The 25,132-nt window shown below is 37.8% G+C and overlaps 2 protein-coding genes across 2 annotated transcripts in view; one reads left to right on the top strand and one right to left on the bottom strand.

The window, feature by feature from the left end:
* Positions 1-25,132, bottom strand: part of LOC140234334 (small ribosomal subunit protein eS7-like) — a 463,926-nt gene that overhangs the window by 167,444 nt on the left and 271,350 nt on the right. The window lies entirely within an intron of this gene.
* The window catches only part of LOC140233739 (otoferlin-like), a 121,043-nt gene continuing 102,907 nt past the window's right edge, over positions 6,997-25,132 (top strand). The window contains 3 exon segments of the mRNA XM_072313839.1: positions 6,997-7,196; positions 18,546-18,604; positions 22,859-22,947. Coding sequence (XP_072169940.1) covers positions 7,118-7,196; positions 18,546-18,604; positions 22,859-22,947 — 227 coding nt within the window. The 5' untranslated portion in view covers positions 6,997-7,117.

Here is a 25,132-nt window from a genome sequence, read left to right as displayed (position 1 = left end):
CTCAAATCCAACGATAGTTCCGCCGGTGATTATTCATTTGTGTATTTTCATTGTTTTTCTCCTCTGTAGAGAGATCGGGTAATATGAAGGTTGCTGTACTCTTTGCCCTGCAGATAGCTGATTCCACTTTCTTGCTTGTACATCTTTGCTTACTCGACTTTTAAATTTTACTTTCTCGGGGCTAGCATACAAGCGCTAGAAGTGTCAAACCCTGCATGAATTATACACTATTGTGATTGTTTCAATTCAATTCAATTCACTTCAGTTCACTTCACTTCAATTCAATTCAATTCAATTCAATTCAATTCAATTCAATTCAATTCAATTCATTTCAATTCAATTCAGTTCAATTCAATTCAAATTTCATTTCATAATATCAAATTGTCAATGAATAATTCTAAAAGTAATGTATTACCTATACCACTTTGCAATTATTGTAATAGTATCCATGGTCTTGTACCCTTCAAAAGATGATACATGTATTTTTATAGTGACTGGTTCTATATATTAAAACAGGGAGGTGGAATCGCATCTCCCTGATTAAAATCAGAGACTGAATGGTCCAGCATGTCCAAGGAGGAACTACAGGTTTTATACCTTGGATGAAGAGAGGGCGACATTCTTCTCCATATGTACAGTGCCATATTGTTATAATTGTCATTAAACATAAAGTTTGTCCAACTCTGGTCTACCGGGTAGCACAATGGAGGCATAAGGCAAACATGTAACCAAGGAATGCACTCCATGATGAGTCCAGATGAAACCGAGTTGGCCAAACTCTCTAGGCGTTTTCACATCAGCCCGATAAAAATCCAAGCTCGAGATATTTTTCTCGATCGCAAATTAGCGCGCTATTTCATTTCCTATTCACATCAGCCCGAACATTATCAAACGGCGCGCTAGTTCGCATTAATTATCCTGCTATTTCGGAAATTTCCCGAGTTGGACTCGAGAAATTTTCTGGATCAATTAGCGCGCTAATTTGTATTCACATTATCAAGACACGCGCTATTTCGTGATTGGGTTAATTTGCCAAGTCAGAAAATAGCGCGCTATTTCGAAACATCGGGCTGATTTGAAAACGCCTTGAGTGTATGATTGGCTCTAAACCAAAGAAATGACGTGGTCATTTTGAGACTGAAGGGGGCGATTGAGGAGGGTACATTGCTGCGTAATCAACATAATACACTTTATTGTATAGGCATACTCAGTAACATAGGTGGTCTGTAGGCCCGGGGGCGGGGCCGGGGGGGGGGGTGGTGGAGGTAATCAGGGAGATGAGAGTCTGTCAGGGGAGACATCCCCCCGAATCTTTACATTTTTCTTCCTGAAAATCAAGTTATACAATGTAGTTGCAGTTCTATATCAATTTGCAAGATCAGTCTGAGACATTATGTTTCCCTTCTTCCCCCCCCCCCCACACACAATCGCAATGAACTAAGAATCGAATATGCATCAACTGTAGTTAATTGGGTCATTCCCTATTACAATACCACACCAGTTCCAATTTCCCAATTAATGGGCCGACTTGCAAGGCCCATTATCTATTTCATCTATTTCAACGTAGACGAACAGTTTTTCAAGATAGACGCGGGGGGGGGGGGGGTGTGAAGTGGTCCTTCTTGTAATTGTGCTTGTCTTGTTTTGTTTTGTTTTTGTTTGTCTGGGCCTCTGAAGCCTCTGATATAAAAGAAACCTGATATTAAAGGGAACCTCCGGATGATTTTCAGACTTTTACATTTGAACAGCTATAAATCAGTTAAACTGAGTACAGAGTTTCAGAATTTATAGTGACTGGGATGAGGAATGAGAATGTTTTCAAAATTCATAACAAATTGCAATGAACAGGAATGATGACATGGCAGCCTCACCAAAAGAATGCATGAGTTGGGGCTCAAGGAAGCAGAACAAAAGAAGAAGGCATGCACAGATTCTTCACAGGTGAACTTGTTGAGTAAGTGGTATTGTAACGGAATTGCACTGCTACATTTCTGAAATATATGAGGCTCTGATGTCATCAACACTGTTCAGTGTAATTTGTTTAAGATTTTCAATTTATTGGTTTCTCTGCTCAAGGACCACAACAAATTCCACGAATCTATACATTGGAGTTGTTGATTTATGTACTACATGATGTGAAATTATGAAAATCGTCCGGAATGTCCCTTTAAGTTCCCAAAGTCCGTAGCAAGACCGTTCAAAGAAATGCATGGTAAAAGAAAATGGAAAAAGTAGGCCCCTATATTACTGTCAACTATAACTTATTTCAGTCAACTTAAACATGCTATCGGGCGGCATTGCCCGTTAGTATAATAGTAGAAAATACATTATACGAGAGATTTTGAGATATATGAATCGATGGTTTCATAGAAAGTTAACGTTAATGTATTATTTAAGTCATGCAGAAAATCCGATTCTCTAATACTCAGAACAAAATATGCTTGGAGAAGTCAGGGCCATTATACAACGACAATTGCAGAGCACAATTCTACATTGTTATGGACAATGATCTCGATGTGATATGATGCCGTGATGTTCTTTCGTTCGTTCGTATTATTCTTCTTCTCAAATCAAATAAAAATAAATTACTTAGGTGTGACAAATTTAAACAAAACATAACCAAATGACAAAAGTGATGTGAGTTGATTTGATTTGATTTGATTTGATTTTTTTCTTGAAGAACTGCTATTTATCTAGGCCTGTTCCAACTTGCACATCGCTAGAGGTTGCGTTTAAAGCCTCGAGAACTGAAAGGTAAATAAATGAGTAAATGAAAACAATAAATAGGCGAATACAATTATGGAAATGAACAAATTGACTCTTATGTGTACACAAAGAATAACGAAGATCATAAAAAATTCAGAATTCAGAGCGTCTAAACACTGGCGTAGCCAGGGGGGGGCGATGGGGGCGGTCGCCCCCCCTAAGATTTGGACCGGGGATTTGCGAGGCGGAAAAAAAAAATGCGTGTATACTGTATGCATGCACATGAAGCGGGTCTCCTTTTCAACCTTTCATCAAATAAGATCATAATTTTTTGAATATTTCACTCAAAGTGTGCACCAGATCGTTGAATTTCAGTTCAAAATATGCAAAATCTCTCGTGCTTGGGAGGGGGATACCCCCTCCCAGACCCTCCCCCTCTGTGCCTCTTTCCCTAGCCTTAGTACACTTTTTAGATTTACAAAAAATTATGAAACATTCTGAGTGCACATGACTTATCACTTATATTCCGAAAACTCAATGTTCCCTCATGTACAAGGGGAATTTCCCCTTTTTATCGACCCTTTCCTCCGTAAGCCCCCCCCCAATCATTTTTGAAATGATTTCCCATATATTCCATCAAATATGCGTATACGAGATAACTCAATTACAATCTTAAAAAAGGCAAAAGCTCCATCGTACTGGAAGGGTGGAGATAACACTCGCCCACGCCTTCTTCCTGCTCGCCCGCCCCTCCCCCCCCCCATGCATGTAGACTGTGGCTACACTCTGAACATAAACAGTTTTCCAAATATGACACAAAATGTGTGCACCAAAACGCTTAACTGCAACCAAAAAATTATATAGAATCTCCTTCCACAGACTTGCTACACTTCTATTCTGATCGAAAAATTTCCCGATATTCCAACAAAAGTGTACGCCAGATTGTTGAATTTCAGTTCTAAAAGCTTAAAACTGAAAAAAAGGCTCCCTTGAATATGGGAGAGGTATCTTGCCACCATTCCATTGCTTGTTACCCACTTTAGACCTAGTACATTTTTGGGAATGACAGTTTCCGAATTTTCCACAAAAAGTGTGCTCTAGATCGCTTAATTTCAATTCTTAAAACGCAAAAGCTCCGCCGAGCGGGAGGGGGAATCCCCTTCCCCTAAGCTCTTCCTCACTAGACTTTGTACATAATACTACACACAGATGATGCACCTTCGGAATAAGAGCTAAATTCCGTGATTTTAACACTTCGATGAAAAAGTATTGCACCAAAAATTTGCACCAGATCGCTGAATTTAAGGTCTGAAAATGCAAAATCACCTTCGTTTGGGAGGGAAAATGCCCCTCGTGTGCATGCTTTTTCTGTTTGATTGCTGAACAGACAGCGTTCATGATATTCAGTGTAAGAATTAATACAGGACGTTTATTTAAATAATACCATTTTATAGTCTTAATGTTCAATAATAATCGACATGAAAATATATTGCTACCTTAAACAAGTGGGACTGTTTCAAGTCGATAAAACACGCAAAAACACGCAAAATCATGAATCAAATTGCACCATTTGCAACATCAAAATACAAAAAGTTCTCATCGTGGGAGGGGGAACACCCCCCTCCCACACCCTCCCCTTCCCCCTCCCTGCTCCGCTCGCTCGGGCTCAGTCGCCTTCATTATATTAAGAGTAAGAATTAATACAAAAAGTTTATTTTAATGATACCATTTTATATATATTATTGGCAAATTGTGCAATGATAATCTACACTAGAATAAACTGCAACCTTAAACAAGTGGGACTGTTTCAACTCGTTAAAACATGCAAAAACATGCATCAATTTGCACCATTTGCAACATCAAAATGCAAAAAGACCCTCTCATCCCCCTCGCTCGCTCCGCTCGTTCGGGTTCAGTCGCGTTCGTGATATTCAGTGAAAAGAATTAATACAAGAAGTGTATTTAAATCATACCATTAATAAGGAAAATTGTGCAATAATAATCTATATCAAAATATACTGCTACCTTAAACAAGTGGGACTATTTCAAGTCGATAAAACAAGCAAAACATGCATCAAATTGCACCATTTACAACATCAAAATGCAAAAAGTTCTCACCGTGGGAGGGGGGACACCCCCCTCCCACACCCTCCCCCCGCTCCCTCGCTCCGCTCGCTCGGGTTCAGTCGCGTTCATGATATTCAGTGTAAGAATTAATACAAGACATTTATCTAAATGATACCATATTATAGCCAAATTGTTCAATGATAATCGACATGAAATTATATTGGTACCTTAAACAAGTGGGACTGTTTCAATTCGATAACACGCGCAAAAACATGCATCAAATCGCACCATTTACAACATCAAAATGCAAAAAGTTCTTACCGTGGGAGGGGGACACCCCCTCCCACACCCTCCCCTCCCCCTCGGTCGCTCCGCTCGCTCGGGTTCAGTCGCGTTCATGATATTCAGTGAAAAGAATTAATACACTAGAATAAACTGCAACCTTAAACAAGTGGGACTGTTTCAACTCGTTAAAACATGCAAAAACATGCATCAATTTGCACCATTTGCAACATCAAAATGCAAAAAGACCCTCCCCTCCCCCTCGCTCGCTCCGCTCGCTCGGGTTCAGTCGCGTTCGTGATATTCAGTGAAAAGAATTAATACAAGAAGTGTATTTAAATCATACCATTAATAAGGAAAATTGTGCAATAATAATCTATATCAAAATATACTGCTACCTTAAACAAGTGGGACTATTTCAAGTCGATAAAAGAAGCAAAACATGCATCAAATTGCACCATTTACAACATCAAAATGCAAAAAGTTCTCACCGTGGGAGGGGGGACCCCCCCCTCCCACACCTTCCCCCCGCCCCCCCCCTCGCTCCGCTCGCTTGGGTTCAGTCGCGTTCATGGTATTCAGTGTACGAATTAATACAAGACATTTATTTAAATGACACCATATTATAGCCAAATTGTTCAATGATAATCGACATGAAATTATATTGGTACCTTCAACACCAGTGGGACTGTTTCAATTCGATAACACGCGCAAAAACATGCATCAAATCGCACCATTTACAAACATTAAAATGCAAAAAGTTCTTACCGTGGGAGCGGGGAAACCCCCCTCCCACATCCTCCCCCCCCCCCCCCCCCCTCGCTCGCTCCGCTCGCTCGGGCTTGGTCGCTTCGCTCCCTCGCAGATTAACCGCCCCCCCTAAGATCAAATCCTGGCTACGCCGTTGCGTCTAAATATAAAGATTCAACAACAGAGAAAAGTAAAAGTGCACGTTCTCATCCATGTAATGCTAAACACAACAACAACAACAACAACAACAGCAACAAACGGAGGCACGGAAGACGGACAAGAGAAGGCTGAGTAGAAGACTGGGAAAAATATCTCTCCTTTTAACATGACAGTGGTTTGCAAAAATTAGAAAAATTGATACGAGGAGGGAAACGGTTTGTCTCTTGCTAGCGTTAGTGCTCATAAGTAAGCATAAGGTCTGGTCCCATCCTAGAAACTGGAATCTAATCGCTCTAGAGCAGGAATTAAACGAAATAGATCGAGCATTCGAGTGATGTTCCACACTAGGCAGTCATTGAATTTTCGCCAAAATTATTGCGCAAATATTCAGAATAAGAAAGAATCCGCTTGTCACGTCGTCAGTGAGAACACATCTTCCCTAAATGATTGTTCCGGACTCGCTTATTTTATAATGGGTGTAATTCTGCAATTTCACTAACTGTATTTTTATGTTTGGTCTCGTTTAGAAATACCCGCAGCGATGTTAATCTCAATATAAAGCAAAATTATGTTATTTGCTATCACAATGATGTCTTTTGAGAGAAAATTAAGTCCAGTGGTTTACCACAAAAAAAGAAAAAAAAAGAAAAGACTTAAAATACTTGTACTAGTATCAACAATTCGCGAAAGGAACCCCCTTTTTGTAATGAACGCGTCGAATAACTCAACAACTTTGCGTTCTGTTCTCACAGAGAGTTGCCTTCTTTACAGCGTGAAAGAGGACTTGTCTGCGATCGGTACCAGTTATTTTGGTGCGGGGGTGCCCGTGATATACACAGCGTATGACAGTGCGGTCCGCAGGCAAGGGAATGTATTGAACCACGAATCTGTTATTGTGTAATCCATTCTTATTCTAATTTCCCTTTTCTTGAGCTCTCCGTGTTGTTTGCTCCTATTTTAGGCCAATATAACAGTGAGCTAATACTCTGCACGTACATGTACGTCAGCACTTCTCTTCAGCGGTCGGACAACGTCAAAATGGAGGTTTACATCGGGAAACTTTCGTGACAAGTTTGTTTTGCCGTTTTTGAGGCATAGAATCCGTCTGTGACCGCTGAGTCCTCCGAATCTTCAGGCGAAACATCCCAGCAAGATGTCGTTGATCGTGCACCTGAAAAGTGCCCGTGGATTTCGCTCCAAGGGGGAGCGGATAGCCAAAGTAACATTCAGGGGTAAGGAACCGAAATATAGATTAAGGCCTGGCAAAACAGGTCTTCTCCAGTTGTTTATTGATTATCGGCATTCCGTCTTCCTTTCTCACGTTTTCAATGAGATTAGAACGACCGCTTTAGACTAAAAATATTCGAAGGAATACGTGTCGCTTCAGGCCGATTTTTCTTTTTTCTTAATACAGGAGGCTGATAAAACTGGCATGGCATCGCAAATGGATGGTATTCTGCTTTCCTTGTTCATGGTCCGGTACCAAACCTTTGCCATATTGGCCTTTATATCATGTGGGCTTAAGGCCCAACCTGAAGTTCTAAACCTGTGTGGTGAAGTTGGGTTCTAGAAATCCACTTACAGTTATTACACATTACATAGATTCTAGGCCTATTTATTTTTGTAAGCCATAATAAGAAGCAGTAACCTGCCAACTATTCTATGGTCACAATTGGACAAATTGATAAATCTCTAGAAATTAAAGTTTCTCCAATATGTCACCATCAAGAAAGAAATAAAACTTTGATTATTCAGTATTTATTAGACTCTTGAAGCAGCAGTTAAAATATATAGTATGAAAAGCTTAAGGATGATTAAACCCAGATGGAATTGGATTGTGTGAATGCAACACATTAGCAGAACACAAAGTTAAGGTTAAAGAAAGTTGGATAATCCATTTGAAACAAAAGTTATGACTTTTTCTAAAGTGTCTCACTGTCTATGCCACCATTGCTGGATGAGAAGACAACAACAGGATAAACAATATAAAAAAAAACATTTAAGGATGATTCAGCATGTTTTCATTTTTCAATGAAAAAACAAATCCATTTTACTCTCTTTAGAAAACAGTTGAATCATGATACCATGAACATATGCCAGTATTGATATATGTATAACATGCTTTTACATTAATAATTTTAGAAATGAAAATCTCTCGTTCAATCACTCTTTGATACATAGGTAATTGTGCAATCAAGTAGAATTAGGAATCTCCACTCTTTGTTTACATACCATACCTAAGTTGACTCTGATAAATGTCTGTTCTTGACTCATTTTGAAAAGGAAACACAAGAAAGTCATGCATGTTGTGCGATACAATGCTGTGATGTCATCATCTCCTTTATGTGCACACAGTATGTGACTGACCGTGACTGATCATTGCTCTGGATAAACAGAGATACTTTCACACTCCACAAATTTTCACTTTTTGTCCCCGCCGAACGAGTTCGAGCAGGGGACTATGAAACGGGCTCCGTACGTGTGTGTGTCTGTGTGTCCGTGTGTCCGTCCGTGCGTCCGTCCGTCCGTCCGTGCGTCCGTCCGTGCGTCCGTGTGTGATCAAAATGTTCAAAATGCTACTCCTTCGCCATTTCTAACCCGATTTTGATTCTGTTTGCTTTATATGATAGCACTACATGAGAGCTTTGAAACTTCTATACAGAATTTCAGTTGTGACCTTTGACCTTGACCTTTGACCTATATTGTACATTTTGCTTCAAAATGCTACTCCTTCGCCATTTCTAACCCGATTTTGATTCCGTTTGCTTTATATGATGGCACTAGGTGAGGGCTTCAAAACTTCTACACAGAATTTTGACCTTTGACTTCTTTGACCTTTGACCTTGATTTTTGACCTATATTGTACATTGCCTACAAAATGCTACTCCTTCGCCATTTCTAACCCGATTTCGATTCCGTTTGCTTTATGTGATGGCACTAGGTGAGGGCTTCAAAACTTCTACACAGAATTTTGACCTTTGACTTCTTTGACCTTTGACCTTGATTTTTGACCTATATTGTACATTTTGCTACAAAATGCTACTCCTTCGCCATTTGTAACCCGATTTCAATTCCGTTTGCTTTAAGTGATGGCACTAGGTGAGGGCTTCAAAACTTCTACACAGAATTTTGACCTTTGACTTCTTTGACCTCTGACCTTGATTTTTGACCTGTATTGTACATATTACTACCAAATGCTACTCCTTCGCCATTTCTAACCCGATTTCGATTCCGTTTGCTTTATGTGATGGCACTAGGTGAGGGCTTCAAAACTTCTACACAGAATTATGACCTTTGACTTCTTTGACCTTTGACCTTGAGTTTTTACCTACATTGTACATTGGCTACAAAATGCTACTCCTTCCCCATTTCTAACCCGATTTCGATTCCGTTTGCCTTATGTGATGGCACTAGGTGAGGGCTTCAAAATTTTGACCTTTGACTTCTTTGACCTTTGACCTTGATCTTTTTACCTATATTGTACATTGTGCTACTAAATGCTACTTCCGGCGGGGACATATATTACGCACCGCGTAATTTCTACTTTTCCTTGTTACAATCTGAAGCAACTACATGTAAAACTCTCACTTTTCTTTGCATGGAGGATTCCACTCTTAAAATCAAAGTCAATTTGAAAATGGTATGAAGTCTTGTTCAATCCATTTTGCATTTTAAATGCTGTGAGTCTAGTCATACAGCTAGTCTCTAAATGAAGGGTTTGTTTGCAAAAACCGATAAGTCCATTTTTGAAGATTTTGAAGTACGATCTCTGTCACAAAGTACAAAATAATACCTTTTAAACGATATATTGGTCACTACATATAAAGGTATAGTTTTGAAGTTATGGTCAAAAGAAGCAAAAATTTTCTTATTATTCTCCTTATTTTTCTTGACCTTTAATCGCAAATATCTCCATTTGGCAAATATGGACTTATCGGTTTTTGCAAACAAACTCTTCAAATTTATTTGTTGGACCTTATTATGTGTTCCTCATTGCTGTTCCAAAATGTATGTCAGTCTTTTATTGGGTATTTGGTGTGCAAGAGACATTATTCAGCAAAACCTGTTTAGAAAGACCACTTGAGGGAGAAGTCGAAGTCTTTCTGAGCAAGTGATAGTGCCAGATACAATAAATTAACTTGTGAAATGCTCTTGGGGGCGGGGAAGGGACCAACACAAAGACGTAGCTGGTTCTTATGGACAGGTGGTCTTTGTCTAAAGACAATTTCTAACTGGAGCAAGTTTGCCTAAGTGTAGGTCCTACATGTATGCATTTTATAATTTTTTTTTTTTTTTTTTTTTTTTTTAATGCATCACCTGGATCTCTGGATTGCATTTAACTTCCTTTTCTAGTCTCTCTTACAATTCTGTCTCTCATGTTTAATAGAATATTCTTCTTTCAAATCATTTTCTAGTCTACTTTACTAGCCATAAAATTGATATTTTAAAAACTGTGCTGTTATGAGTAGCCTGTTGATCATGCTACATGTATAGATACAGTTGATATCACACACAGGCAGTCGCACACAAATCTCTCTATCCAAAAAAGAAAAAAAAAAAAGAAAAAAGAAAAAAAAAAAAGGCCATACCAAATCTACTTAGATTCCCAAAAAGCATTTGAATAAAATTCATTTAATCTTGAAATACAATGTATACTTTATGTAGGAATCTTTGTTCTTCTTAGATGGTTACTGTAAAAACAAGCAAACAATTGTGTCTACACTGTGGGCATCTGATTTTGGCACTAGTATCACAAGTTTACAGTGGATGTACATTGTGGTCTTGAAACTACAATATGTATATTGACAAAAAAAAAAATAGGTAAGGAGCCTTACTCTAAGTTAGAGGACCTTTTGTTGAAAAAAAGTTCTGGTGACAATTTTAAAGATGAAATCAGTCAGTAAACAACTTTCCAACAAGCTTTGCACACATGAGATCCAATATGAGCTGCAGAACTTCACCTCACCAACCTAAAAATGCCACTGTTCCTATCACACACTGCTGGTGAAATTTCATTTCATAGCAACAGTTTTTTTTTTTGTTTTTTTTTTTGTTTTTTGAATGAGAGGGCTATTATTCCTTTGTTATAGAAAAAAACCCCCACAAAATCAATATTACTGCACTGAACAAAACAAAAATACCAGTATACGGTCCATTCCATTTGTGTGATGTGGCATTCATTTCACCAATGAACCTTGAAATGCAAAAATGGTCATCTACAATGTATTACAAGTGTACAATTGTTTTGCAGGAAGCTGCATTTATGCTTTATATGAGTGGAATAAAGTGAGGACATAATTAGCTGTGTTTCTGGCAGTAGGATGTGATGTACAGTACTGTCAGCGCTGATGTGCATTTTGGATCTATGCAGATAATTAATTTTTTTTGTGATTGAAAGGGAGCTCTTTTTTAACACTTTAGATACCAAGTTGTGTTGTATGATGTTTTTGTAATCAATACAAATATGCTCTGTGTAAACCCCATTAGAAAATCACTTCTTGTTTTGCATGAAAAAAAAAAGAAATGTAAACATTCATCTGTGAATGTTGGCATGAATAGGTGACTTGAAAAAGGGTGACTTAAAATGTTTCTCTGTTTATAATAATTAAGTTCAAAACATAGCTGTGTATGTAGTCCCACATGGATCTTTGTTGTCATACCCTGTGAGCAAAAATAAATGTTGTATAAATGTATACATTTTCAACAATTTTTTTTATGATTACATACTCAGAAATTGCCATAGCTCTTTGCAGTTCTCTATTTCAGACCTCAGTGGAGAATGCCATGCTGCAGGTACATTGCTAGACTATGTAAACTCTTTCTTTCACATTTTTATTTATTTATTTTTTAATCACATAATATAAGCCAGGCCTAAATCCATGCACTATGCAAATGCACCTAGGCAAATATGCACTTGTAGAGCAAGCATCAATCATCAATAAAAGTGGATCGCTTCCCTGCCAGCAAAAGTTGCAGAGAGACAGACGTTCCACCTGTTATCCCAGTTTCAAACAGGTCTCTGACAGTTTTTAGATATTTTGTTCAAATAATTTATCCTGTCATAAATCATATGTGTACAATGTACATATTCTGATAGTGAGCATGTCACTACATTGTAGGTAGAGGTACTTGTACAAGTACCAACATTGTTTTAATACACACAGTAAAAAAGGTGACAAACATGAATACACTATTCTTATGCAGGGGAGAGGGGGCAAATCAAATCAAAATCTCAGCAACAAACCAGGATTTTTTCTTCTTTTCTCAGAGAGATTCACTTTCTTTAAACTCTTCGAACACACTGCCTTGGAGCTGGCTGTTCACACAATAGAAATACCTCCATGCTAATCTGTCATGATCCATAAAAGCTCTTAAATCCTTCCCTAATTCCCTGATCATCCTTCCACATAACGGTGCTGTGGGCTGATGGTTCCTGCGATCTTTTGTTTGAGAATGGGCCAATACTCCTCATGGAACAGTGTTTGGCCAAAAAGGGTGCACTCTTCCATACCTGGGCTTCTCAAACACCAGAAACCCAGTGCATAGCATTGTGAGATAATTGATTCCGCACTGCCGGTGAACGTTGGTAATATTATGGAAAGGTATTTGAACTGTGTGATGACCATTTTGTTGCACCTGAATAAGAAGTCACCTGGTGGGGATTTACAGTGATCAACAAATCCCATCCTGTACAAATCTTCACGGTATACAGTTTTTCAGTCTTCCAACTGACCTTTCTTTTGAGGTATACAGTTTTATGTGCACTAAAAAAGACATAAAATTTGTTTATTTTTTTTTCTAAATTCCATTATGTAGTATTATGTAGCCCTATATGTTTATCATTTTTTTTCATACTTTATCATTCTTGTTACTATCATCTTCATTATAATTACTGAAGATCATTGGATGTTATTGTAGTGCATTCACTCTTTCTCTATTCCTTCTATTCATATGTGCTACATGTAGGACCTACATCTATGTGTGTGAGTGTGTTTGTGTGTGGGGGTGTTCATGCGATGATTTTTCATTTATTTGACTTCACACAAAATTGTGTAAAGATGTTGTTATTGTATTAAAAGTGTAGTATTTTATGGGCAACCTAATTCAAGAGATGCAAGGCTGCCTCAAGTGTTGTTATATTTACAGCCAACATGTCGCTGTGTTGTATTTTGCCAGGTAAATGGCCCTGTTTGGTTGTAGTCAATCAAAAGTGATACAGCACCAAACCACAAAAGAGGTGTTTTCTTTGACATGATAGGTTTATAAATCTGTTGGTCTTTGGGACATCCCATAGTTTTTAAATGCTCCAAACAGCAATCTATGGGATTATGGTTGAAGAAATAATGTGACCTCTGTTGTCATAATACAAAGCTTTTCATAGCTTCTTGACCCTGATGTAATATCCCACAATTCTTTACTTCACTCTGTGCCACTGTTGTTTGGATTGGCATTAAAGGGACTGTACAGTACTGGTTGAGGTGGGGATTCAGGTATGTAACCTTAATAAGTGAGATAAGGAGAAACCTCTTATGAAATATGAAAGAGCATGTAAATTCAAGAAGGATTCAACATTTATTTGATGAAAATTGACTTTCAAATGGCTGAGATATCAAAAAAAGTGATTTAATAAAAGGCAACAGGCCACGCCTTTTATTAGGATCTCTGTTTCACCTTGTTTTTGGATATCTCAGCCATTTCAAAACTGATTTTCATCAAATAAACTTTTGATACCCCCTAGAATTGCATGCTCTTTGACATCTCATAGAGTGGTTTCTGAATATCTCGCAAAACATTAAAAGCTAAATCCTCACCTCAACCAGAACTGTACACAGTACCCTTTAACTTTTGAAATTATAGCTAATGGCAGGGCCGATACTTTGTTTTTAATTTGTGAGGGGGCCCAGTTTATATTAAAACAGAAACGTTAATTCACTGTGAGGATAGAAGAGGATATCTAATTTTGTCCCAAGTTCAGCAAACAAAAAAACATGATTGATTTGATTAACATTTTTCTGGAGCCACCTCGGGGGTTAATTGGCTGACAAGCAAAAAAGAAGAAAAAAAAAAAGTCTTCACACTTTTGGATGCCATTTCCCTATCAGGCTTCACAGTTTTTGATGCCACTCCTCTACCAACATCGGATGCTGACAAGCAAAGATAAACAACAAAAAGTCAAACCCTATTTTTTCAGCAAGAAGTGGCGGGGGGTTTGCAAGTGGTAAGAGAGCCCCCTAGCTCCCTCCCCCCTCCCCGTCCTGTTGCACGGGCCTTGAACGGAATAAGTCTACATCTATGGGAGATTTAAAAAGTACTGCACTGTGCACTTCATAGCCTTATCCATAGTTTTGTGAGTTTGACCGAGCATTATACCACAGCAACATGTATATTTTATATTTGTATCAGTTTTCATTCAATATTTCTTCATAGTGCATTGTACCCTATTATGAGTTTAGTATTGGAAAGCTTACATCATGAAGATTTCAAAAATTATGATGTCTTTCCATACAAGGATTACACATATATTTGCATTTTTCATTAGTGGTTTTCCTTTAGATTATTCAAAGTGGAATGATAATTCCTGAATGTGTATCTTACATCGTACATACTGTATAATATGCATATAATGAAATGTATAATTGCATGTATGTGACATCACAAAAATTTACCAGGAGTAACTGATTTCAATGAACTAGCAAACTGGCCTATTGTGTGTTTATGAAAACTGTGTGACTCCTACATGCATAATACACATAATGCATTGTAGATTTTGCTTGTCCAGCTATTCATCCTTTTGTCCTCCTTTCTCTGCCTTTCTGTTCTTGAACCCATTTTTTTTTCTTCTTCTCATCTTCAATGTTCCAAATGCTAGGTCTCTCAGAGTACATGTACTAATGTATTTGACCGCGGGTAAACCTGTAACAGTTTTCGAAAGATTGAAGATTATAAGCCATTACTTTGCTTTGTTTGGCACTTGGCACGCACCCTCGAGTGCTTTCTTCACCAAGGGGGATGCCGATATCTGGAACGTATTGGTCAATAAGTAGAGATTACTTTAATCCCCCTAATTCCATGTGTGTCACCATAGCCTGCCTATTTGTCAGAGGCTACACTTGAGTGGATCTTTTAACTTTAAGTACAACTACAGTACGGTAGGTCAAGTTTTAATTGATTATTGAATACTGGTGAAAAAGCGTGGCAGGTATAAAGTAACGTATGTCCCCCCCCCCAAAAAAAAAACCAAACAAACACAAAACAAAACAGATACAACGGGACCCTCTGCAATGATAACTTTAAAAACAGTGAATCAATCCAAATACAGTTTCAGGGTATGAAACTATAACTTATCACCAACATTTTACAGAAAACCCCATATGATTTGCTTCAGTGGTCAAAAACCCTGTTTACAGTGCGAGGCTCGGCCGTGGCCTAGCCGCGGCCGAGCCCAGCCCCGCTTCAGTGTAAACGCGCAAAAGGCCAAATGCGAGGCCAAAATTGGCCTCGCATTTGGCCTCGCTCTGGAGGTGGTCTCGGCCTCTTCTTGGTGTAAACGCAAACTGGGCCAAATGCGCGGCCAATTTTAGTCTGGCTTCCAGACCCTCTGCCCGTACTATTTCGCTATTCACGATATTAACCCCCTCAACGTGGAAAACTAGTCTAGTTTAAAGTGGTTTTGTCCTGCAAATGATTTTTCCTTCGGCAAAGGCCTTTGCCCAAACGGCGACTTCGTCGCCACGGAATCCAGTTGGCAAAGGGTCTGAAAACCAGACAATACCAAATTGCATTTGTTTACAAGCAGAGCGCCACTACGACAACATATTGAAAGGTTTGAATCAAAAGCGCGGCCGAGCCCGGCAGCGTAAATGGACAAAATTGCGGGGCCCGGCCTCGCAATTGAGGCTGGGCTCGGCCGCGGCTCAGCCGCGGCCGAGCCCAGCCCCGCACTGTAAACGGGGTCCTGGAGAAATGAGGGTTTTTGTAGAGCATGTTTAGGAATCTCTTCCCGCCAAGTTATGTTCATTGTGTTCACACATTATACAGTTCCAAGAGCGTCTAGGTGCACAACTTGGAAGAACACGCTTTATAATGATCCACATTTTCTGTGTGACCACTAACCAATTTGAAAGGGGTTTTCTGCCAAATGCAGGTGAGATGTTATGTTTTTAGACCCTGAAAAAGTATTCAGACAGTTTAATCATGTTGGAAGTTATCAATGCGAAAATCTGGTTGTAATTTTTTTCTGTGGGACATACAGTGCTTGGCGCAGAAAGAGACAACTAGTACGGTAAGAAGCAAAAAAATGAAATGACCTTCCCCATTCTTTGTAATGGATGTACATGTCATGTGTTGTATCCCTTCATTTCCTACTGTGCACAGGAGTCGCCAGCCAACGTTTACATTTAATTGGTGTCGTATGTACAAAGTATTCAGTGCAATATTCAAAGGTTTACCATTCTTTTCTTACTTTGTGTGAGGACGGCTGGTGTGCAAATGTCAAAACTGTGTTTGTCAATATTGTCACAGTTACCCGAAAAATGTCAATTGGCCTGTTTCTGCTTGTTGAGGAACTTGAGTATTCCCTAGTGGGCTATCCAAGTAGTTTCAGGCAATGATATGCAGAGGTTATTGATGTATAATCTTTGCATTTTGCACAGTGAAGCATTTTATTGATGTGAACTCCTGTCTACATGTACATTGTACATTGTGTAAGTAGCGTTTTGATTGTGACCTCAGCAACTACAATTGTAGAAAAAAAAGATGATATGGAGTCACATATATTATCCCAGTTGTGCATAATTTTTCATGACAAAATCTCCTCTAGTCTATTCACTTCCCTTTAAATTACTATAAATAATCATGATATCATATTTTTCTATGAAAGTGGTACAATGTACTGTACCTAATGGAAAAACAAGGCTAGCATTTCTTGGAATATACCTACACACTTGATTATATTGTTTTATGCATTAAGCAGTTTATCCATGTAGCAGTACTCATAAGAATTTACTATACATCTTCCTTTTTTATTATCCTGCTCCTCCACCTCATCCCTCTAAAGAAAGGAAAATCATGCATTTTATTTTTTTGTAGAGAGTCATATCAGTTTGCAATGACATTCTTTGGATTACTTTGAAGAAAATATTTTGAAAATTGCAGATTGACATCTTTGCCTGTGTAAAACAAGGATAAATGTCTGGATACATTGTGTCACATTCTGTTTTCCTGACATGGCAGCCACTATAAGTATGTACTACATGTACTTTTGCATTGTATCCCTTTGGTTAATAAAGGCAACAAATTACATGTTTTGACTGTTGCTCAAACAGTGTTTATGTTTCAATGTTGTAGAAGAATATCAGTGTTGTCTAGCACCATCCTAGAAATTGATATTGATGTGTGATTACCAGGGGTGGAATCCACAAATTTTTTATACATCACTATTGATCATCAGCCTCTTTGGAATTATCAAACAAATTATATTTCCTCAAAAAATCAGTACATACATTGTATGAGTATTGGTATTTTTTGAAAAGTTAAAACAGTTTTACCCGTCCACAGCATAATTTGCATACAACTGTACATACACTATGTACCCTTAAAGGGAAGATAAACCCCAAGAGCAATGTGGATTGAGTGAAAGCAGCAACATTAGTAGAACACATCAGTGAAAGTTTGAAGAAAATCGGACAATCGATGCAAAAGTTATGAATTTTTAAAGTTTTGGTGTTGGAACCGCTGGACGAGGAGACTACTAGAGGTTATGACGTATGAGTGGACAACAATACCAAGAAAATATAAAGAAAATTCTACAAAAATCCATTTTTCATGAAAATTACAAATTCCATCAACTTGATATTGACATATGTTAGGGGTAGCAATTATTCCCCCTGCTTTCTGAAAGAGGTTGGTCCATTGCTCTTTCATATTTCTAGAAAAGTGAATTTTTGTTGAATTTCCTTTATATTTTCTTGGTATTGTTGTCCACTCATACGTCATATCCTCTAGTAGTCTCCTCATCCAGCGGTTTCAACACCAAAACTTTAAAAATTCATAACTTTTGCATCGATTGTCCGATTTTCCTCAAACTTTCACTGATGTGTTCTACTAATGTTGCTGCTTTTACTCAATCCACATTGCTTTTTGGGTTTACCTTCCCTTTAAGACAGTGGTACTAACTGCAACCTACTGTGGGGCAGTAAAACTCCAACTCCATTGTACAGTGGTTGTTATTAAAGTTCATGCATACCTTTATTCACAAATTCTCTCCATGACAACCATTATGACAGTTTAAAGTTTTTTTTTCTACCCTGAATGACAGCTTTATGCACACTGTTAAAAAAGACCTCCCTTGTGTTTATAAAAAGTACAAATAGAACTACAATTGTACATTGTAAAGAAACTTGTGGAATAAAATACCATGTGCAGCTCTGTACATTTTCTCTGCATTCATTCTAAAGGTTGTATGGCAGAGATACGTGTACATATGATAGCCATATCTAAATTTATACCCATGAGGCAGATATTGCTGAGTTTCTCTACCAAAATGCTATAATATGCATTATTTATGTTTTCTTTATATCCAGGTGTCAGCCAGACGACGCAGATCCTCGAAAATGTTGGAAACGAAGTTGTGTGGGATGAGGTGAGAATGTGATCTGACATTGTCACTGTTCATTTCAGATGTTTAAGTTGGAATCTAATAATATGGCATCAGCATGTACATTGTAATTGATAATGAATTTGTGTATCATTGTAACCTTCTGATATAATACCCATTTTTGTTTTTGTAATGATGCTTGTGTGTATAGTTTGAGGTGTTAGATTACTTTTTGAGTGATCTATGAACTTTTTCATTGAGCTCTTCTAGGAAATTTATTGGACAGTATTGCCAGCACTTACAAATGTTTTTTTTTTTCCCCTTATGATGCTCAGAGTTGGCAAATAGAGACAATTAAGCAAAACATTACAATCTCATAGCATTAGGTGCGTATAATGATACATCTGTTTTCAAACCGTAGTTTTTTTTTTGTTTTTTTTTACAACATATAATACATGGGCTTCATGATTCTATTTGTAAAATTTCATTTCATAATGCTCTCTAAGTTTGGTGTGGCTAACATTTTGATTTTTCATTTAAACAAGTGAAGAAACAACTAATCTATGATTCTGTATACATGCAGAGATACATCTTACCCATAGCTTTGCCCTTTCAAAGTATATTTACAGGACCCACATACTAACTTGTTCATGTCAAACACCCAGCGTCTGGCATATTTCAGTGGGGGAAAGTTTTCCACAATTTTAGTCATGGTGATTGTGAACAGTGGTCACACACTATGGCCCGAATTCATGAAGGTGGTACAGTCTTTGTCCATGGTTTAAACCGTGGACAAAGACCATAGTTTGTATGGGGAGCCAAGTGCCGCATATGACCTATTTTGTTACGAAATCAGTCATTTCGTTGATGAAATGACCATTTCGTCAAAGAAATGATCATTTTGTAGACGGAATGTTAACATTTCGTAATGAAATGAACATTTTGTCGAAGAAATAAATGACTGGTTTCGTAATGAAATAGGCCATGCGACACTTGGCGCCCCATAGAAAACTATGGTCTTTGTCCATGGTTTAAACCATGGAGCTACTAACAGAGACTCTGTTAGTAGCTCCATGGTTTAAACCATGGACAGAGATTGTACCACCTTGTGAATTGAGGCCAATGGGTCTTTGTGTATTTGCCATGGACCAATATTTATTGATTAGTCGGGTTTGTGTGTTATTTGTGCTTATTTTAACGCCTGTTTTGAGACTGTTCTTGTTCTGTATCAGTTGTTAACCTGCAGTATTGGTGCTGCTTGCAATCTTTCCTGGTATTGTGGGCATATTTTTGTCTCAAAGTTTGTTAGTTAGTTAGTTTGTTTGTTTTTGTTTCCAATTGATAGTTTTTGTCCATTGGTGCTCAATGACTGCAGTTGAAAATGCATGACAAATACATTATGAATAATGGTTCCAGAATTGAACAGGAGCAACTTAAATGCACATTTAAAACTTCTTTGAAGGTAAAACTGGAGTTTACTGTAGCTGTGTGGACATTCTTGAAAAATTGAATGACCTGTATGTTGTGGACAATGAATGCAGAAGGGAACAGAAGCATTTGGTCGATATTAATATCCATCTTCAAAGCTTCAGTGCAATTTTGAAAAAAGTATGATAAAATGTTGTACTGTGTGTGTGTCTCACATGAAACTGTTTCATTGTATTTCACAATCTTTTTCTTTTTATTTAAGGCAGATCAAAGACATAAAAATGCATGTAAATATGAGATTTTAGAAGGGAAAAAGAGTCAAGACATGAAAGTTTGAAGAAAAATTTGCTAAGTACTTCAAATTTGATAACTATGCATTAATGAAGTATATGATCCCCATCCAACTTCAAGTTTGTTGCATGGTATTCTGCAAATTCCTGTCATTTATCTAACTGGATGAAATTTACAAGGTGTGGCTTATTCGTGAATGTGATACAAAATGCCTCGAATATTTTCACATCAGTAGCCAACCATGCACACAATCCCATGTATGATTACATTTCAACAGTTGCTCTTGAAAAGCTGTTTTACCTCCAAAACTCAGTGGGATAACTTTGATTGACAGATATATGATAAAATACAAATAAACCTTCCATTTATTACCTTCATGCCTTGTGATCTATAAAAGTGTTCTGGAGCAAGTTCTTGTTGTAGTTCTTACAGCATAGGCATACATTAAAAAACAAGCAGTCTGAATCAGTCTGGAGTGATTATATGAATTACTGTATACAATAGTCTGGATTTTTTTAAAAGGTCATGTCATTGGATGAAAAAAAAAAAGGTTTTTTTTGTTTTTTTTTTTGTTTTAAAAACAAAATGTGTAATTCGGACGTACCTGTACCGAAGGATTGCATCCTAGAAAATTCTATAATTCTTTGAAATTCTGTTTTAGTTTACATAATGTAATTTGTACAATGTGCATTGTTAGAAATTAAAGGATTTTATTATTTTTTTTTTTTTGATAGACTGAACACTCCCAAACAAGAGTATCTTTTGATTTCATTTGTTGCCAATAAAGGAAATTTAACATTTAAAATGTTGAGTTCCAGATTTGTCAATGCAGAATTTCAAGATAAACAAGCCTGTCACAGTGGGAACATCACTTTTTTTTTCTTTTTTTTTTGCTAGCCTCTGGGCACTTTAACCCTTTCTGTGCCAGGAACTTTGGCCCATGTGTTTAACATTATGGAATTTTCTGTGCTAATTCACACTCTAAGCACGCAAAAGCTTAATCTGGATGTCCATCAGAGGCTTTGCTTTTTCCTGATGCTCTTTGTGAAACCTTGTCTATTTTTCATCAGAAGTAGTTTCTGAAATTTCATATTTCAACATTACAAAGATATTAAATTTATGATTTGTCAGGAAATTTTCTATCTTCTACAAGTGGTGAGAATGTAACCTCTGAAGTTTGGGTTTTTATGCCTCCGCCACGAAGTGGTGCCGGAGGCATTATGTTTTCGGGTTGTCCGTCCGTCCGTACGTCCGTACGTCCGTCCGTCTGTCCGCTTTCGTTTACGCGATAACTTGAGTAATATTTACTGGAATTTTACCAAACTTGGTCCAAGTATGAAGTATGATGGGGCAATTACTTGATTAGATTTTGGGTGAAATCGGCTAAAGGTCAAAGGTCAAAGGTCAAGGTCAAATCATGAAATTGTATCCGTTTATGCGATAACTCAAGACTGGATCAAGCAAATTTCACCAAACTTTGTTGGAGGATGATGTATGATGGGACAATTACTTGATTAGTTTTTCAGTGAAATCGGTCAGAGGTCAAAGGTCAAAGATCAAGGTCAAATCCTAAAATTTATCTGTTTACGTGATAACTCAAAACTGGATGAAGCAGCTTTCACCAAACTTGGTCCAAGGATGATGAATGATGGGACAATTAGTTGAGTAGATTTTAGTGACATTGGCAAGAGGTCAAAGGTCAAAAGGTCAAGGTCAAATGCTACAAATGTTGCAATTTCCCCCATATCTATGCAATGCCCGAAGGTATTTTCTTGAAACTTGGTGTGGACATGTACTACTGCATAAAGATTGCCCAGAGAGAGTTTCATGTCATAAGGTCAAAGATCAATGGTTAGGTGAAAATGTTGCAATATCACTTTTCTCGCAAATGGTTCAGTGTATCTTCGTGGAACTTGGTACATATGCTTGTACTGTCTGGCAGGGATTATCTAGGGAATTTAGGGGTCATGGATCAATAGTCGGGGGTCAAATGTCAAGGTCAACTCCTCAAAATTTTACTATTTCCCTCATATACTAGTATATGCAATGCTTGCATTATTAGTTTCAAAACTTAATACATGCATTACCTAATGGAGATTCTCTGGGAAATTTCCAGCCAGAAGGTCAAAGGTCAAAGGTTAAGGGTCAAAGGCCAGGTTTCAATGCTCCCCCCCCAAAAAAAAAAAAAATCTATTTTGTACCATTATCACACTCTTTCTTCATACCTTGGAAATTAATCAATGCATAAACTTCCCTAAAATTCCCCAAATATGTGTACCTGCACTCTTAGAAAATTATAGCAAACCCAGGTCAAGACATTTCTGACAAACCTGTCATTTCAATATTTTGCCAGTTATGTGAAACTGTCATGGATCACACATTGTGAAGACATTGTACTATACGCCTATTGGGAGAATCATGCATTATGGCGGAGGCATCAGTCGCCATAGAGACATTTCTAGTTTGTTTTGTTATTTTTGTTGTTGTTCTGTTTTTGCCAGGCATTGACTGGTAAGGAAGGGTCAATTCCTAAACTTTGACCATTGTCTCATTCTATTCTTTTTGTGTGTCCGTCCACAGCAATTTGAGTGGGCCATGGGTAGCAGTATTGAGAGTCATGAGATGATTGAGATCAACATCCTGAACTTCAGCAAGTACCTCTCCAACAAGTAAGTCCACCCCCTGGCAAGGCTCTTCCAGATGATGTAACTCTTTATGTGCCATGTCCGCACTCTTGACTCCGTGTGCCAAGTTGGCATACTTTGCTCAACGCACAAACCTGCCCAAACTGAACGATAAACAGCCAAATGCCACAATACCATGAAAGCTTCATGCGTGATTCGGTTCTTCACACATGTGCGTAGCTCGCATGGTGTAGTAATTGAATATAAAGCGGTGTTCCCTGTCAGATTTTCATGTAAATTCTAAGTTTATATCATTATTTTGTATGCAAATGTGAAGAGGCAAGTCAACTGCTATTGTAGCGTGAGAGAAAGTTGAAACTATGTGGAATTTTCTTTGTAAATTTCTACTTATTGTTCTGCGCATGTGACATTGCAAACTGTAGAAAGTCTTCTCAGCTACCTATGGCTGCTCTAAAACTAGAAATATTCATAACTTTTGAATGGATTATAAAATTTCCTCAAGCTTTCACTAATGTCTTTTACTATAAATATTGGTGCATTCTTTTAATCCTTTATATTAAAGAGACTTTGTCCCTTAAGTTTGAGGAAAATTAGAGAATCCATCTAAAAGTTGGGATTTTTTTTTTCTTCACATGTAGGTCAAAGCCATGTGCCACTTTCACTGGATGAAAAAAGCTACAATGATTTGTGATATCACAGACATGGGAAGATATATCATGAAGAAAATACAAGATTCCACAAAATTTCAGGTTTTGTGGAAAGAACACATTCCCTCGACTTGTTTGATATATTTACTTACACTGATTTATGTTAAGGGTAGTACAGTCAAACGTGTCCAGAGCATCCACCCAAGGGGGACAAAAAAATGGCTATTAGAGACAGGTGGCTGTGATAGACAGGGGTCTTGAACATGACTTTCCTCTCAGAGAGAATTGATTTCAGTGGCCGTATACGGCTGGTGGCTGCTATAGATAGGTGGCCATTCAGGCAGGTTTTACTGTATTCCCACTGTCTTCTGATGGAGGTATTAACAAATGAAGTGGTGTTTCATTATGCCAAGAAAAATGAAAATATGTGAAATTCTCTCTATATACTTTCAAGACATCCAGGCAGTTGGTGTAGAAAATAATGCTTGAAGGTCATAAGATTTCTCTTCTGTGAGCCCTAATACTACAGAAGATGTTTTGATCACTCAAACTTTCTTTTTTCTCTATCTTCTTTTTTGATTTTATGTAGGCCACTCGTAGCACATATAAAGCATTTTTACCTGGATTAGCCCACTCACGTGTAGGAAAGCGAGACCCCAGTTGAAAAATATTATAATAAAAGAAGACCTTCGAATGGAATTTACATTTACTGCCACTCCCGGATGGGATCTCTCTTCACTGATGTTTTGAAGTGACACTTTTAGCAATCAATAAGGCTTAACCCTTTAAAGATGAGTCCCTTATACTCGGGCAGGTGTCTATGGGAAATGCGTGTTGTAGCAAAATCAGCCTGTCCTCGATGGTTTAATAAAAACAAGAACTGAGCACACAAACCTTCAAACGCAGCTTGAGGCTTTATGAAATAGAGTCATTGACTGCTCGCTTGAGAAACATAAAAAAGAATCCCCTATAAAAAACATCAACAACACACACACAAGGTACACAAGCCTTCACTGCGAAAAAGCTTTATGAAATAGTGTCATTGACTACTCCTTGAGAAAGGTATTGAAGCATGGTTTGCAATGCTGCCAAAAGCTGAAGGTTTCTCCCTAGTCTTTCATGACTTTGTCAAGTGAAAATGTCAAGTGAAAAATAATGTGTATGGTGAATCTAATGATATACAATCTCCATTGCCACCCTGAATTTTTTTCCATTGCAGTAATCACGTATTGCTCAATATACATAGCAGATTTTGTGATTGTTAGTGTTGCTTTTTCACATATATAGTGTATCTCAAATTTCTTCCCTTGTTATTCTCGCTGCCATGTAAACCTTCAAAGATTATATATATATTAGCATTTTGTTGCGGTGACATTATATAAAAGTACTTATGCACATGCATGTATAATAGCACCAATGTATGAGTAGTATATTATGTACCTGCAAGCTGTTCCTACATTCTTGTGGAATGTTTCTGTTTTGTGTGTGTGTGTGTGACAAATCCAGCTTTGGAAAAAGTCCATCCATGTCTTCATAAGTGTTTAACCCGTTGAGGACGGACT

This window comes from Diadema setosum, chromosome 10 (assembly GCF_964275005.1).
Source record: "Diadema setosum chromosome 10, eeDiaSeto1, whole genome shotgun sequence".
Classification (NCBI taxonomy): domain Eukaryota; kingdom Metazoa; phylum Echinodermata; class Echinoidea; order Diadematoida; family Diadematidae; genus Diadema; species Diadema setosum.
The sequence above is the reverse complement of the archived record's forward strand: the minus strand, read 5'-3'. Positions and strand labels throughout refer to the sequence as shown.